The sequence below is a fragment of the Nannospalax galili genome, unplaced genomic scaffold (assembly GCF_000622305.1).
Source record: "Nannospalax galili isolate Female #2095 unplaced genomic scaffold, S.galili_v1.0 scaffold24, whole genome shotgun sequence".
Lineage (NCBI taxonomy): Eukaryota > Metazoa > Chordata > Mammalia > Rodentia > Spalacidae > Nannospalax > Nannospalax galili.
In genome coordinates this window covers 597429-612551 of record NW_008352654.1, presented here as the reverse complement: position 1 = coordinate 612551, position 15123 = coordinate 597429, and the positions used below count along the sequence as shown (strand labels likewise).

The following is a 15123-nucleotide window of genomic DNA, read 5'->3' as shown; positions in this document are numbered from 1 at the left end:
CATTGCATGACACGGGTGCACTTACATTCATGAAGGCAATACATTTATTATATAAATAAAATAAAAATATTTTTTTAAATAAAGCAATGGCTAGGGAGGTAGCTCAAATCTACAGAGCTTTCTTAGCATGCACAAGGCACCGAGTTCTTCTAGCACTCCTATTTAAAATGTTAAAATGCAAAGATTAGTGCTATCTATTTGCTACAAACCAAATGAGAATATGGTCAATTATATATCATAGAAGATGATTCTGTTCTCCTGAATACCTAACCAGCTGATCTACCTTTCAGTAACAATAGCACTAAGGCAAGCAATTTTCTTTCCCTAAGTTGTACTTTACTAACATTGAGAAAAAGGGTACTTGAGATCTGTCCCCTTCAGAGTTCTTACTGAGAAATAAAAGGCACTTTCCCCTCACCATTGGTATCTCTCATCTCCTCTTCCCGTTTCTTCATGTAGGCAAAATCATTAACGATTGATTCAGAAAGGTCTTCTAGGCGTCGTAACTCTACCTCCAAGGGTTTGAGTTTTTCTACTTTTGCAATCTGGAAAAGAAAGGAATTAGGAAGTCATTTCCAGAAAAAAAAAAAAAGCTGCTTAAGTCAAGAACACTAGGCACATAACCAAAACCAAAACCAAAAGACATGAAAGTAGGAGGATGTGTGGGATGGAGGGGACAAGAGAAGGGAGGCAGTGTTATCAGAACCCCTTACACACGTTTGAAAATGGCAGCCAATAAAAAACAAACAAACAAACAAACACAAACAAACAAACAAACCACCACCACCGCCAGGCAACAGAAAAGTCTTTTTGGAAGTTTACCACATTCAAATTCTCTTTTGTAAATCATCCAAGATATTTAAAATTTTTGTCTTCTTTTTCTACAAACTGTATCTTTCCATCTTAGTTTTTTTTTTTTTTTGGTCTTTTTGAGACAGGGTCTCCCTGTAGCCCCAGCTGTCCTGGAACTCACTATGTAGAGCAGGCCAGCCTAGAACTCACAGAGATCCCCCTGCCTCTGCCTCCCAGAGTGCTGGGATTAAAGGCGTGCGCCACCACACCCAGCCCCCATCTTAGATCTTTTAAAAATATTTTATCGCTGGGCATAGTGGCGCACGCCTTTAATCTCAGCACTCAAGAGGCAGAGGCAGGCGGATCTCTTTGAGTTCAAGGCCAGCCTGGTCTACATAGTTCCAGGACAGCTGGGGCTACAGGGAGACCCTGTCTCAAAAAGACAAAAAAATTTTTTTTTATTTTATGTGTATGAGTGTATTGCCTGCATACATGTAAGTTCACCCATGTTATGCAATGCCCATGGAGGTCAGAAGGTGCTGGATCCCCTGGAACTGGAGTTGGACAGTTGTTAGCCATGGGTGCTGGGACTCACACCCGGGTCCTCTGCAAGAACAGCCAGTGTGCTTAACTGCTGAGCCATCTCTCCAGCCCCTGATTAGAATTTCTTTAAGATAGATATGGTAGTAGTCATGCCTGTAATTCTAGCATTCAGGGGGCAGAGGCAGGAAGAACTCTAGGACAAAGTTGGCTTAGAATACAGTGAGACCCTGTCTTAAAAACAAAACAAGGCAGGGCGACAGCTCTGAGTAAGAGTGCTTGGTATGAAAGCAAAAGGCCCCAGGTCGAATCTCTAGCACCCACATAAAAGTTGGGCATGGCTACACATGCTTGTAACCCCAACACTGAGGGCAGGTCCCAGGAGGTGATGGCTGGCCAGCCAGCCTAGCCAAAATGGTAAAATGGTGAGTTTAAAGTTCAGTGGGAGATCCTGTATCAAAAAGAAAAATAAAAGTGGAAATCAACAGAGGAAGATACCCAATGTCTTCCTTGGGCCTTCACACAGGCATGTATACCGGCATACATATGTGCAAGTACAAACCCCTCCTTCCGCTCCCCAAAACAACAACAAAAATCCCTACTTCTTTAAAAGTACTGCAAGATAAAAGGCTGTAAGTAAGATATTCTGTTTTCCTCAAACTGCTGACAGCTCGTGTAGGAAATAGACATTACTGCTAGTATAGAAGCTGTAACCACATCAGGTCCAAATATACAAGGAATGAGAAAGCACGTGCTGCTATGGCATTGCAGTAATGACACAGAGAATTAGAGAATTCTGGTTTTCCATATAAATCCTATAAGATTAAGGTTTGTATTAGAGCTCAGAGCCCAGATGAATCCTTTATTTGCTTCAAAAATTGCCCTAAGTTTTTCAGTTTTCTCTATCTTTTTAAAGAATGACACTGCCAATTATCAAAAGAAATCTCCAAGGACTTCCCTATCTGTTGAGAAATAAAAAGCGTGTGAGAAAGACTAATCACAAGACAAAGATTTGTTTTGTTTCTCTTTGTTTTTTCTTTTTAGACAGGGTCTCACTATGTACCTAAAACCTGCTACGTAGACCGAGTTGGCCTCAACTTCAAAGATCTGCCTGCCTCTGCCTCAGAAGGGCTAAGATTAAAGGTGTGTCATTAAACCCCGCTGTTGCTTGTTTCTTATCAATCTTAGCTTATGATTTCCTTTACTTATTTCTTATTAATTTTTTTTTAAAGCCACTCCTCCTGTAATCCTTATACTCTAAAAGTAGAAGTTGGAGAATTGGATCATCCTCGGGTACACTGTGAGTTTGAGGTCAGCCTGGGCTACATAAGACCTATTGTAAAAGACAAAACAACAACTAACCAACCAACCAAAAAAACAACCAAAAAAACAACCAACCAACCAACCAAACAAACCAATAACTTCCCCCAAACAAGGTCCTGCTATTGCTATTTTGCCTGACTGATATTAAACTTCTAGAATCAAGCAATCCTCCTGCCTCAGCCTCCCAAGAAGCTGGGAGCACAGGGTTACGAGTCACTTTAAAACAGATCAATGACTTACTTCAAAATGCTGTGTATAATAATGTGTGCCTGTAATCTCAGCACCAGGAGGCTGAAGCAGAAGGATCCTGAGTTCAAGGTCAGCCTGACCCCTATCTCAAAAATAAATAGGAATAAAATACCAGAGCTTTCCAGATCTTTAAAAAAAACTATTCCATACAAGTTGCTCTTAAGTTTTTCCAAACAAAGAATTCTTCAATAAATCTTTTTATACATTTGCCATTTGCTGATGTTTTTCCTTTTTTTGAAACAGAGCCTTAACTCTATTACACAGGCTGATCTCAAACTCAAAGTAATCCTCCTGCCCCAGTTTCTGAAGGGCTGTTAAATGTTAACATGGAATGAATGGGAGGAGTTGAGGGATGGTTTTCATGGTCTCTTCTAATTTGATTTCCTTCTTGGCACAAGGTTGCACATGAAGCCTAGGGTGTCCTTGAACTTGTTATCCTCCTGTCTCAACCTCCAAAGTACTGGGATGACATAGGTGCATCAACACACCCAGCTTACCTGTCTATATATACTTATGGAATGAACGAAGAACAAGATAAACATCACTAATTAAAACTAAAACATTTCAAGTAAAGTACAGATGGAAAAGTTGAGTTTACATCTACAGTACATTAAAAATGTGGTGATGGAATTGCAATGATAGCCACCTAAGTTCTCTTTCTCTGGATGCCCATTTTCATATATTTGTAAAGTGACAGCTAGTTAATACACATGTGGCAGCTGTGAAACAGCTTGTCTGTCTCAGATTTAACCAGCAGTTAATGGCACTGAACTATCTTTTCTAGTTGGGGGCCGGGGCTATAACTAACCTAGAGTATTTACCTGCTGTTTAATTTCACATTTAAGTACAAGAGCACAGAATCCCCTAGGGAAGAGATCAACACAAGAGATACAGAATAAGCCAAACCTTCCTTGGTTTAACAATTTCCCCTGCTCTATACTTCCCCATCCAAAGCTTCCTGAATGAGACTGTATAAAGGCAATGGCATGAAACTTCTTAGACATCAATTATTTAAGGCTCCCTAAATAGAAACTTACATAAAGGAACTGGAACTGAAACTGTAGCTGTGCTTCTGCCAGCTGAAAATTATATATGTGCATATATTTTTTGCTGGATGACAAGAGCCAAAGGTCTAAAACCCGAAAAAAGAACGAAGGAATTAAACCTGGCATTGAGGATAGCCTATGTAGATTACAGCCCCCCAACCTGTTCCCAATTTTTCTAGCATTTTAAAAATTATATAAGCAATACATAGCTGTTTGCTGCCAAAAAATTGTAACTGTTTAAAAACAGAGACTAGAAACCCAATGGTCGCCCTTGACAACTCTTCAGTTCCCAATTCCACACATTCTTTTTCATAGGTAACTATGGTTACAAACTTAGCATATAGTTTTCCAGACCTTTTTAGAAGCATACTCTATTTATGCTTTTGCATGAATGTAACTATACCCCCAAATATAAATTAAAATATAGTAGGTGCATACTATACATTGTTTTGTAGATTACTTTTTTCAGTCTAATAAGATTATTTTCAAAACATTAATGCTTTTAGATTCATTTCATTCCTTTTTAAAATTTTATTTACTTTAAAATTTTTATTTATTTATATTTATTTTAATTTTATTTACTTGTATGCAGGTTTGTATGAGTGCTATGCCTGCAAGAATCTAAGTGTACCTGTGTCATGCAGTGCCCATGGAGGTCAGAACTGGAGTTTCAGATGGTTGTTAGCTGGCATGTGGGTGCTGGGAACGGAACCTGGATCCTCTACAAGAGCAGCTAGTGCTCTTAACTGCTGAGCCATCTCCCCAGCTCCTTATTTTTATGTTTGAATGTTTTGCTTGCATTGATAAAAGTGCATGTGTCAAGCAATGCTGGCGGAGGCCAGAAGAGGGCATTGGATTCCCTGGAACTGGAGTTACAGACAACTGTTAGTCGCCATGTGGGTGCTGGGAGACAAACCTGGATCCTCTGCAAGAGCAGCCAGTGCTCTTAACCATTGAGCATCTCTCTATCCCCATTTCATTCTTCTTAATGACTACGTGGTATTCCATACCACTAGAATTCTACATTATTTAATCATTCAAATCTGCAACCCCTTTTCTAGTATAGGTGTTACAATGAACTCTATGACTGACTACTCATAATCAAATAGTCTCATCATAACCTTCCAATTTGATTTTATTTCCTTAGTGAAATCCATAGTGAACCCCATCCTTCCTTCAGAAAATTATTCTCAGGCTATTATTAGTAGAGTAAGATTTCATTTCGTAAAACCTCATCATTTTTGCCTCATAACAACTTTCCTCTTGATATTGATTTAAAATCCAGAAAACTTAAAAGAAACCCCAGCAGTAGCTATTTGTAGGGAGGGGCCAGGCAGGAATGGAGACATAAAGGAGAGAATATGAGCAAAGTACAATGATATATTTGTATGAAATTACCACTAGGAAACCTATTACTTTGTATGCAACTTTAAAAACAAAATAATGGAGGGGGAAGTGCAGGTTATATTCACGAGACATACTCTACACCTAAGTGATCAGATACACTAGAAACTAGACTACAAGGCTTATAGTTTTACACATATGTACCAACATACTCATGCTTAGAGGTGAGTGATTGGTGGATAATAGCAAATAAAAGACTCAAAAGTAAGGCTGAGAGCTGGGTCTGATACCAGCTACCTGGGAGACTGATGCAGAAGATATCTGTGGGCTATAGAATGAGTTTAAGGTCAGCCTGGGCAACCTAGTCTCAAAATATAAAGTAAAAAGAGGGGTATACACTAGGCCCTAGGTTCAATCTCTAGTACGAGAAAAAGAGAGGGAAGGGAAGGAAAGAGGGTGAAGGGGGAAAGAGAGAGGGAGGGCAAAGAAACTAAGGCCCAGTGACATTAAATAACTTTCTGAGGTCTCACAGCCCAGTGGAGCTGAGATGAATTTCAATCTATCAGAGGTTCTAGAACTCTGATGAAGAAAATCAGATGGCTATACTAGGATGTTCCTGAATCAAAAGTGAAGAGCAGAGGGTGGTGGTTCATGTCTAGGACTCCATCACTCAGGACTCTAAGACAGGAGAACTGCTAAGTTTGAGGCTGGCCTGGGTTATAGAGTGGGCCCTGTCCCCCAAAACAAGCAAATAATCAATCTGGGTGTGGTAGTACCCAACTGTGATCCTAGCACTTTCAAGGTAAGGCAGGATGATTAAGAGTTCCAGGCCAGCCTTGGCTTCCACACAGTGAGTTTGAGGCTAGCCTAGGCTACATGAGACCCTATCTCAAAAAGAAGCAGCTGCTCAAAGATAAGCAATTGTACCAGGTCAGAGGGATCGGACACCTTTTGCACACTAGTAAGTCTGAGAATTTCCCACCTCTACCATTCTCATTTTTGTAGGCAACAGAGTAAAACTTTGAAAGAGACTCTCAGCACATCTCAAGAAGACCATCTTCACCTGCCCAGGACTAGCATTCAATAAATAAATCAAGACTTTATACTCTAGTCAATACAAAAGCTAAAAAAGAAAACCTCAAAGCTGAGAGTGGAGATTGGTTTGATGGAGTGCTTGTCTAGCATGCACAAAGCCCAGGGTCTTATCCCTAGCACTGCAAAAAATAAATACATAAAAAATTTACAAAGTGGGGACGGGACTGGGTATTTAATTCTCACACTCTGGAGACAGAGGCAAGTGTCCAGCCAGAGTTGCTATACTGTAGCTGCTGTCTTTAGAAAAGACAGAAAAAGAAAACCTCAACATTAAACAGCAGTCCATTCCTGACTGCTGTTCTGTTTTTTTGTTTGTTTGTTTTTTTGGTCTTTTTGAGAAAGGGTCTCCCTGTAGCCCCAGCTGTCCTGGAACTCACTATGTAGACCAGGCTGGCCTTGAACTCACAGAGATCTGTCTGCCTCTGCTTCCCAAGTGCTGGGATTAAAGGCGTGCGCCACCACGCCTGGCTTGTTTTTTTTAATGCTTGGTTTAATGTTCCAAGTGTTGGGGAGAATGTCAATCACTCCTGTCCCCATGGCTCCCTCTTCCCTAAGAGGGAAGAGCACTTAACATTCATACATGGTATTCATCAAATGTTTGGACTTCTATCTCAACTCTGAACTCAAGGAAATGAAAATGATTTACAATGTAGATAGTTCTAAATACCTAATATATAAGTACTCATGACCGCCTTGCTAACACCTTCAAATGAACCACCTTTCTCAAGGCTGTGCCCTGTATGCAAAGAGCACTCTGCATCTCTTTTCCCTCAACATTCACTTCCACGAAGCGGATGCCGAGACAACACCGTACCTCTAACATGCAATGGTCCACAATGCTTAGAAAAAGCTAAGAGATGTAGAGATTTTTTTCCTATCTATAATATCTTCAAAGTATTAATAAATTAATCTCTTCTAACACTATTTAAATCTTCTACTCTTAATGATGACTTGAATATGAAGAGTTCACAGACTTATCTCTAATAGCACTGAGAAAAAAATGTTAACTTGAGAAACAAAACAAACCCACTTGTTTCAAGACTTTTGAGAAAAGCTTCTTGTTACAAGCCAAATTTGGTCAAATTAGTTTGATACCTTCATATCCCCCCAAACCAGCCCCCATAAACTCCAAAGGCAATACAATAAATCCAAGAGACTTCTAACAAATCAAGGTAAAGATTAGCAGTGCAACACCCAAGAACAAATCTACTTGCACCTGAGGAAGGGCACATGAATCACAAGCCCATTCATAGTTCAAAAAGCCAAGAGGCTGCCAAAGTTAAGTTCAGATAATACTGTTAACCCCAGACACATCAAATTTAGGAAGCCCCTATTCAATTCTGTCATGACCATTAGGTGGTTTCCAGGATGGTAGAAGAAAAATCTACTGAGCTGATCAACTGTGTGTCATGTCCTTTCCTTTAGTCTATGTTGAAAAAAATTGTGGATGAAGTATTTGGAAGCAGAGTTCCTCCTTCCTGATAGTATTCAAAGAAACAACATTGGAGAAGTCTTCAGCTGTGGCTCCAACCTGGGTACTGTGTTTTAGAGTATTTACTGACAGATATGACAGGCTAAGAGAACACCTAGCCAAAACGAGACTTTACATGTTGAAAATGCTGACATCCACAGCAAGGGACTTAGAGGATGTACCAGATGGTTCCTTCTTTATGAGAAACTGCCTGCACACACCTCCCACCCCCAATTACACAAGCAGAGAATTTTTCCCTGTGAGGAGCTACTCCAATTCACAGATCACAAGCTACTTTAAAAATAAATAAATATGGGGCTGGAGAGATGGCTCAGCGATTAAGAACCCTGGCTGTTCTTGCAGAAGACCTGGGTTCAAATCCCAACACCCACATGGCAGCTAACAACTGTTCATAACTCCAGTTCCAGGGGATCCGACAGCTTCTTCTGTCCTTCACAGGTATTGCATGACATGGGTACACTTACCTACATGCAGACAATACACACATACACATAAAATAAAAATAAAATATTAAAAAATAAATAAATAATAAATAAAGCTAGATTCACATACTGAATCTGAAACATGTCCTCATCAAAAAGGAAAAAGCAAGGCAGTGGAAGAAATCCTTAAAATGTAAGTGAACCAGCCAGGTATGGTGGTACACGCCTTTGATTCCAGCACTCAGGAGGCAGAGGCAGGTGGATCTCTGTGAGTTTGAGGCCAGCTGGTCTACACAGTGAGTTCCAGGGAGACTCAGTCTCAAAAGACCCCCCCCAAAAGGCCTTAATTAATATTAATAATTTCATAAATTAAGTACGTTATACTTCTCTACATTATAGCAAGTACTCTGTTGTTCAAATATCATCTCATATTTGTATTAAGTCCATGTAGCAATTTTACTAATTAAATTCCCCCATTAACATTTTAGATAAGTCAATGGGCTATTCTGCCCCACTATGAAGATACTGGATGTGATAGTACATGCCTGTAATCCCAGGATTTGGGAGGCTGAGGTTGGAGGAACTGCTAGTTCCAGGTCAGCCTGGGCTACATAGTGAGTTCCAGATCAGCCTGGGCTATACGGTGAGATCCTGTCTCAAACAACAAGGCCACTAATTACTATTGAATCTTTTAGCACAACAAAGGATTTCAAAATTGAGTCCACATTCTTGAGGGAGAGATGCATTAGATGAGAAGAAAACTGAAGAAATTTGTGCCCTCCTGATGCCAAATAGTCTAAATCTTTTTCCGATTAAGGGTCTTCATTATCTCTAGGGCCTAAAATTAATGTCTCAAAAGCTCTACATATGTTCAGTGCTCTCTGGCAATTAACTGCAGAACAAAGTGCTTCTATTATGCAGGTATTATGAACTCAGGACAACTAACAGCTATTTCTAAGGTCTAAGGAGTCTAATAGACCCAGGAAAGAACTGATCTTTGGTCTGTCATAACTACTCTGCTTCTTCTGCCTCAATCTGGTCTGCTGTTGGGGCCTGGGTGGAGGGAGCTGCTAAAGAAAGTAGTGTGGAGGAGTTCTTGGTTAGGAAGCAGAACCTTAGAACTGTGTTGTAACCATGTGCGTAAAAAGCTTAGGACGTGCCAGACAGCCAAAGCAGGAAGCAGGCAAAGGAAGCAATGTAGTTCCTTTTTGTTAGGGATTCCCCTCTTGGGTTAAGCAGAAGGTCAAAAAAGATAAAAACTCCTTTTTCAGTGTTAGTAACACTTAAGGATAACTAGAATATTGGTAAGTATAGGGTTCTAAAATGTGGTATGACAGTAGTATCCACATCATTCTTTACATAAAGCTACAATAATGCCAACTGCTGTGGAGGGGAACAAAATAGGTCTCAAGTTTAAAACAGCATCAGGTACCCTGCCATTTAATACATATGCCTTAATGCTAGAACAAAGGTACATTGGGTAAAATTCATACAGTAAGATGCAATGAATGCCTGTTTAAGAGAATGATCTTTGGGTGGAAATGGCAGCAGTAACAATGCACTGAAATCACTGAACCTATTCTTATAATTCAAAACAGCTACATTTTCAACTCTTTCAAGGCTTAGTGAACAACTGAGGAAGGGGTTGGAAAGACTGTAAGAGTTGGGGGATGGGGAGGAGTGCTGTGAAATGACATGGTCTTTGCATACATGAACTCATTGCAGCTGTGGTTACCTATATAAGACCTGTACAAGATCAAGCCAGTTAAAAATTCCAGCATGGTAGAGAGATGGCTCAGTGGTTAAGAGCACTGACTGTTTTTGCAGAGGACCCAGGTTTAATTCCCAGCACCTATATGGTGGCTAATAACTGTCCGTAACACCAGTTCAGGGGATCCGATGCCCTCTTCTGACCTCCGTGGGCATTGCACAACACGGGTAAACTTTCATACATAAAATAAAAATAATAAAAAAAATCCAGGACAGATGAGGGAGGGGCTCACCAGCCCCCACCAATAGCTGAGGAATTATTGGCAGTTGATGGCTGCCAGGAAAAAGAAACTCATTTTTCTTTCGGCTTGTGGCCACTGGTAGATTGTCATGTTCTAGTGGATGGCCCTACACCCATGCGAATCAGGGCAGCACTAACTGGACTCAGTGAGTCATAAAAAGGAGGCAATTAAGTTGAGGGACATGTTGTGGGGAGTTGGAGAGGAGGAAAGTAAGGGTGGATACAATCAAAATACATTGTATACACATATAAAATTCTCAAAGAATAAAAAATTATATAAAAAATAGCTAATTTTTCTTAGTGTTTAATGTCTCACAATAGCAGTTTAACACACACTACCTTATTTAGATATAATTATGATTCTTATTAATCTTGAAGTGTTAAAAAGATTTCAGTTTTTGTTTTTTTTTGAGACAGGGCCTCATGTATCCCTGGTTGACCCTCCTGTCTCCCAAGTGCTGGGAATAAAGGTGTGTGCCAGGCAAAGATTTCACTCTTAAACTCATCAAATAGAGGCTTTTCCAGCTTTTTTTTCTTTTTTCCTGCTCATTTCCTGCTGATACAAGCAGTTCAAGGTCTCTATTGGACACTGTCCTCCATTTACCACTGTATCTATCACTTGCTCTGATCTACTGCTTCCAAATAACTCTGGTTTCATTCAACTGAGCACTTGAACAAGGGAAAAGGGGGAAGAACTAAAGAGTTACACTTATTATGCCATCACTTCCTGTTGCATAAATGGCCAGTCACTTCCAATCTTCTTCCATGTTAGGACATTTTCCTTCCAAAGTCCTGACCAAAGACAAAGCAACACATCTGTTCATCGTTCTTAACACTTCTAAGCCAAGCGTGGAGGTGCATGCCTTTAATCCCAGTGCTCAGGAGGCAGAGGCAGGAGGATCTCGTTGAGTTCAAGGCCAGCCTGATCTATATAGGAAGTTATAGGCCAGCTGGGGCTATAGGGAGATGCTGTCTCAAAAAGATAAAAAATAATACTTCCTGTCAGCATAAATTTCTTTTTTTTCTTTTGGTTCTTTTAAAACAGTCTTGCTAGCCTAGGTTGACCTAGAACTTGTGTTAGCTATGGCTGACCACAAACCTGTGCTGATCCTCCCACTTCTGCCTCCCAAGTGCTGGGATCATAGGTGTAAACCACCACAGCCCCATTCAAATTTCTATTTATTATTACTCTCCCTAGTCCCTTGCAGCTCTTTGTTCTAGTCTGTTTTCTTCTTTTTTTGGTCTTTTTGAGACAGGGTCTCCCTGTAGCTCCAGCTGGCTGCTTTCTTCAAGTCTGGATTTTAACTGGAAGATATTCTTTACTGCTGTTTCTCAAAGACAGCATAGCTGTTCAGGACTAAGCAGCTATCCAGAGACCTAATAACATGTGACTGAGTGCTTTATTATATCAACAGTTGTACAGGATAACTGGTTCAGTCCATTGACTGGAAGCAAAGCTGTAATTGCTGTTTAAGTATGTTAATACAACTGTCTGCATCATAGGATCATAGCTGGTTGTCACGTGACTGCTGAGAAAACGACAACATTCTGGACACAGTGTGGCCGCTGGCCTGACCAGGTCACAGAAACATGCTGTGGGGCGTGCTATTCCCTCCCCTAGCTGTTTCAGCAGTACATACCTCTTCATAATTTTTCGCCTCCACTCCATGTTTCATGTCTAGAATCACGAGCTGGTCAGGTATCCGCCCTGTTCCTGAAAAATCAAAAGATTCATTGTGCAGAATAGTTAAAATTCCGGGAAATCACCCACCCTCCCTCCCTCTCCATATAACCCCCACCTTCTCAATAGAAGGAAACAACCACAACTCCTCCCCCAACTCAGCTGAAGAACATTCCTGGCTAGGGCTGAAATCACAAATGCTCTACACAAAGCCCCCATCTGTGTGGGGTGCCGGAAAGCAAGCAGAACATGCTGCTGGCAAACATCACCGACTGGGATACAAGATAGATCCAGAGGATGGAACAGAAGATAAAGTTCAAGTCACAACAGTGTGAAACTGAGTGGCACACAGATCAACAGCAGGGAGGCACCAATTTAGGCCACGCACATTTTCATATCTCAAAAGAATGTTGTCAATGTTTTGTTTTTTTTTTTTTTTTTAAAGACAGCATCTCCCTGTAGCCCCAGCTGGCCTATAACTTCCAGGCTGGTCTAGATCTCTGTGAGATCCTCCTGCCTCTGCCTCCCCAGCAATGGGATTAAAGGCATGCACCTCTATGCTTTGGTCTTCTGATTGCTGGCATTAAAGGTAACAAACCTGAAAAGTGAAAATATAGGCTGTATCTAATATTCTGTTTTAATTCGAACATTTTGACCAATGTAAGGACTATTTCAATAGGTGAATAAATGTTTTAGGGATATCTCATTGTTTAAGAATTAGAAAAACTCAAGAAAACAAAACAAAACCCCAACTTTATAGTAAGAATGTAGGGATTCCCAGGAATACTTTTTAGAAAGAAAATGTCTATTTGGAATAAGGCCAAACAATGCAACATTTATGTTAGAAAAATTAATCTGATTTAGCTGATCAAAAAGGAATTCTAATTTAAGACACTAAACAGGAGAAAGGGAACGAGCCAAAACTTCTAGAAAACTGTTCTCAATTTCCAAATAGGAGTTTACCTACTCATAAAATAAAATAAAAAAAAACCGCCTACATAAAATGAGAAACTTTAGGAAATCTAGAGCCCCTTAAGCACTGGAGTTTCTTGCTGTCATAAGCTACAGAGAATGACATTATACTCTCTGCTGCCCATGACACTGGAAGTTTTCTGAAACAGACTGAAGTCAATTCAAACAGGACTGACTGGGAGCTAAAACTGTACTAGTGAGGCTTTTCAGAGGTACAGTCTTTGCCTTCAAATAATTTGATGATAATCTAAGACACATATGTTATAGGCAAAATGCAAAACACTGTAATGGTTTAAATCCAAATCTCTAGCTCAGAAGATCCCAAATGTGGAGCAAAGGTAAGAGGAGGCAAGAGATGAGTTGCAGACTGACTTCGCTAAGGAGCAAGCACCTGAGGGTAGGACTGAAGCAAACATTCTGGACAAAAGGCAAAGCATGGGCAGAGGTTCAGATATGGAATAAATATTGCCTTTTTTCTTTAATCATAGGGTCTCATGTAGCCCAGGCTAGCCTAAAACTCCCTATGGCGCTACTAAGCCTGGCCCTGAACTCCTGATTCTCTTGCTTCCATGTTCCAAGTTCTGAGATTACAGACGTGAGCCACCATGCATGTCTGAACATGTTAAAGACAACTTCTTTTGGATAGACTAGAAAGGTCAATTTGTAAAACAAAAGAAAAGACCATATAGATAAGATTAAGAACAGACTAAGAGGGTTGGGGAAATGCCGTGCAAACATGAGAACTGCAGTCCAAGTCCCTAGAGCCCATGTAAATTTTGAGAATGGTGGCTCATGTCTGCAACCACAGTGCTTCTTATGGAGAGATGGGAGGATGAGACAGGAGAATCTCTAGAAGCTCTTAGGCTACTAGTCTGTGTATATAACAGCAAACAAGATGCTGTCTCAAACAAGGTGGAGAGAAAAGACTGACACCCGAGGTTGGCTGTCCTCTGATCATACATGGGCTGTGGCATCAGTCACATGGGCATATACATGCATACATCACAAATACCACACACACACACACACACCATATACCCACACAAAAATTAAAGATTAAGATAATCATATATGCCTATTAAGCCAAGTTTACAAAACAGACTAGTCTCTTCTCTCGAATCTCCTCTGTAATCCCGATAGTGACATTATCCATAGGAGATGTAATGCAAATCTTTAATTCCTCACACATACAAAAAAAAAGACAGAGAAAGGACAGTTTTTGTTCCTTGCCCTCCAAGGTCAAGTAAGCTCCAGGGGACTATGGAGCATCTCTCAAAATGTCCTATAACTGTGGTGAGTCACCTGTCCTCTTGATCAAAGAGGCCGTGAAAACCCCACCAGATAGACTTGAACCAGTGTCCAGTCTACAAAGAGGAGGGTCAACACAGAGGAATCATTTCCTCCATGCTTCCAAGTGAAGCCAGCCGCAGTCAAGCAAGACCTTTGACTTGTCACATAGATGGAACTGGTAAAAGAAAGGAGCCAGGAGCTCCTCCCAAGTCCATGTGACCCCTGAGGAACAGATCCTTAAATGACCTTAAGAATAAAAATATGTATGGCCAACTGTATGGTCTTAAACATCCAAAAGGAAAGTATAACCAAAGATTAAAGTGATCAGTATGATTCTTTAAGCATCCATGTGTATAGCTAAAGGCTACATAACAAGAAACAATACCAGATAGGAGACACCTTCCTTTGAGTTATTGGCCAGGGTGGCCCAAGAGACTCCCAGACAGTAAGTAACCCAGCATAGAACTGGGAAAATGAACAGCAGACCCCAATGTTATCTAAAGGAATGTTGGCAACTGATTGCTCCTAGATGAGGAAGAGCTGATCTTCCTAAAACAAGGAACTTTAGATAGGCTGACTAGACTCAGCAGATGGACTAGCACTGCGTAATGGCTGGGGGCACTGATAACACAGTGGACAGTAACAGGGATGACAGGGTACATGGGTTCCAGTTGGGCGGGGGAGGTTATGGAAGGATGCTATTTGGGATTCAGGTATATAGATAAATAAGATTGTTTGGGATATTCTGTATGAAATACACACACACACACACACACAAATATGAGTTTATACTTGAGGAAGAAGCATAAAAATTTGCTTCATTTTAATGAGTGGATATGATAAACATTACCATTGAAATCTACCTT

At 40.5% G+C, this 15123-nt stretch overlaps 1 protein-coding gene across 1 annotated transcript in view; it reads right to left on the bottom strand.

Annotated features, from left to right (window-relative positions):
- The window catches only part of Tmed10 (transmembrane p24 trafficking protein 10), a 38675-nt gene that overhangs the window by 2339 nt on the left and 21213 nt on the right, over positions 1 to 15123 (bottom strand). Inside the window, exons 3-4 of the mRNA XM_008849717.3 lie at positions 11955 to 12028; positions 419 to 545 (exon numbers count right to left, since the gene is read on the bottom strand). Of these exons, the coding sequence (XP_008847939.1) occupies positions 419 to 545; positions 11955 to 12028 (201 nt within the window). The remainder of the gene's footprint in view (positions 1 to 418; positions 546 to 11954; positions 12029 to 15123) is intronic.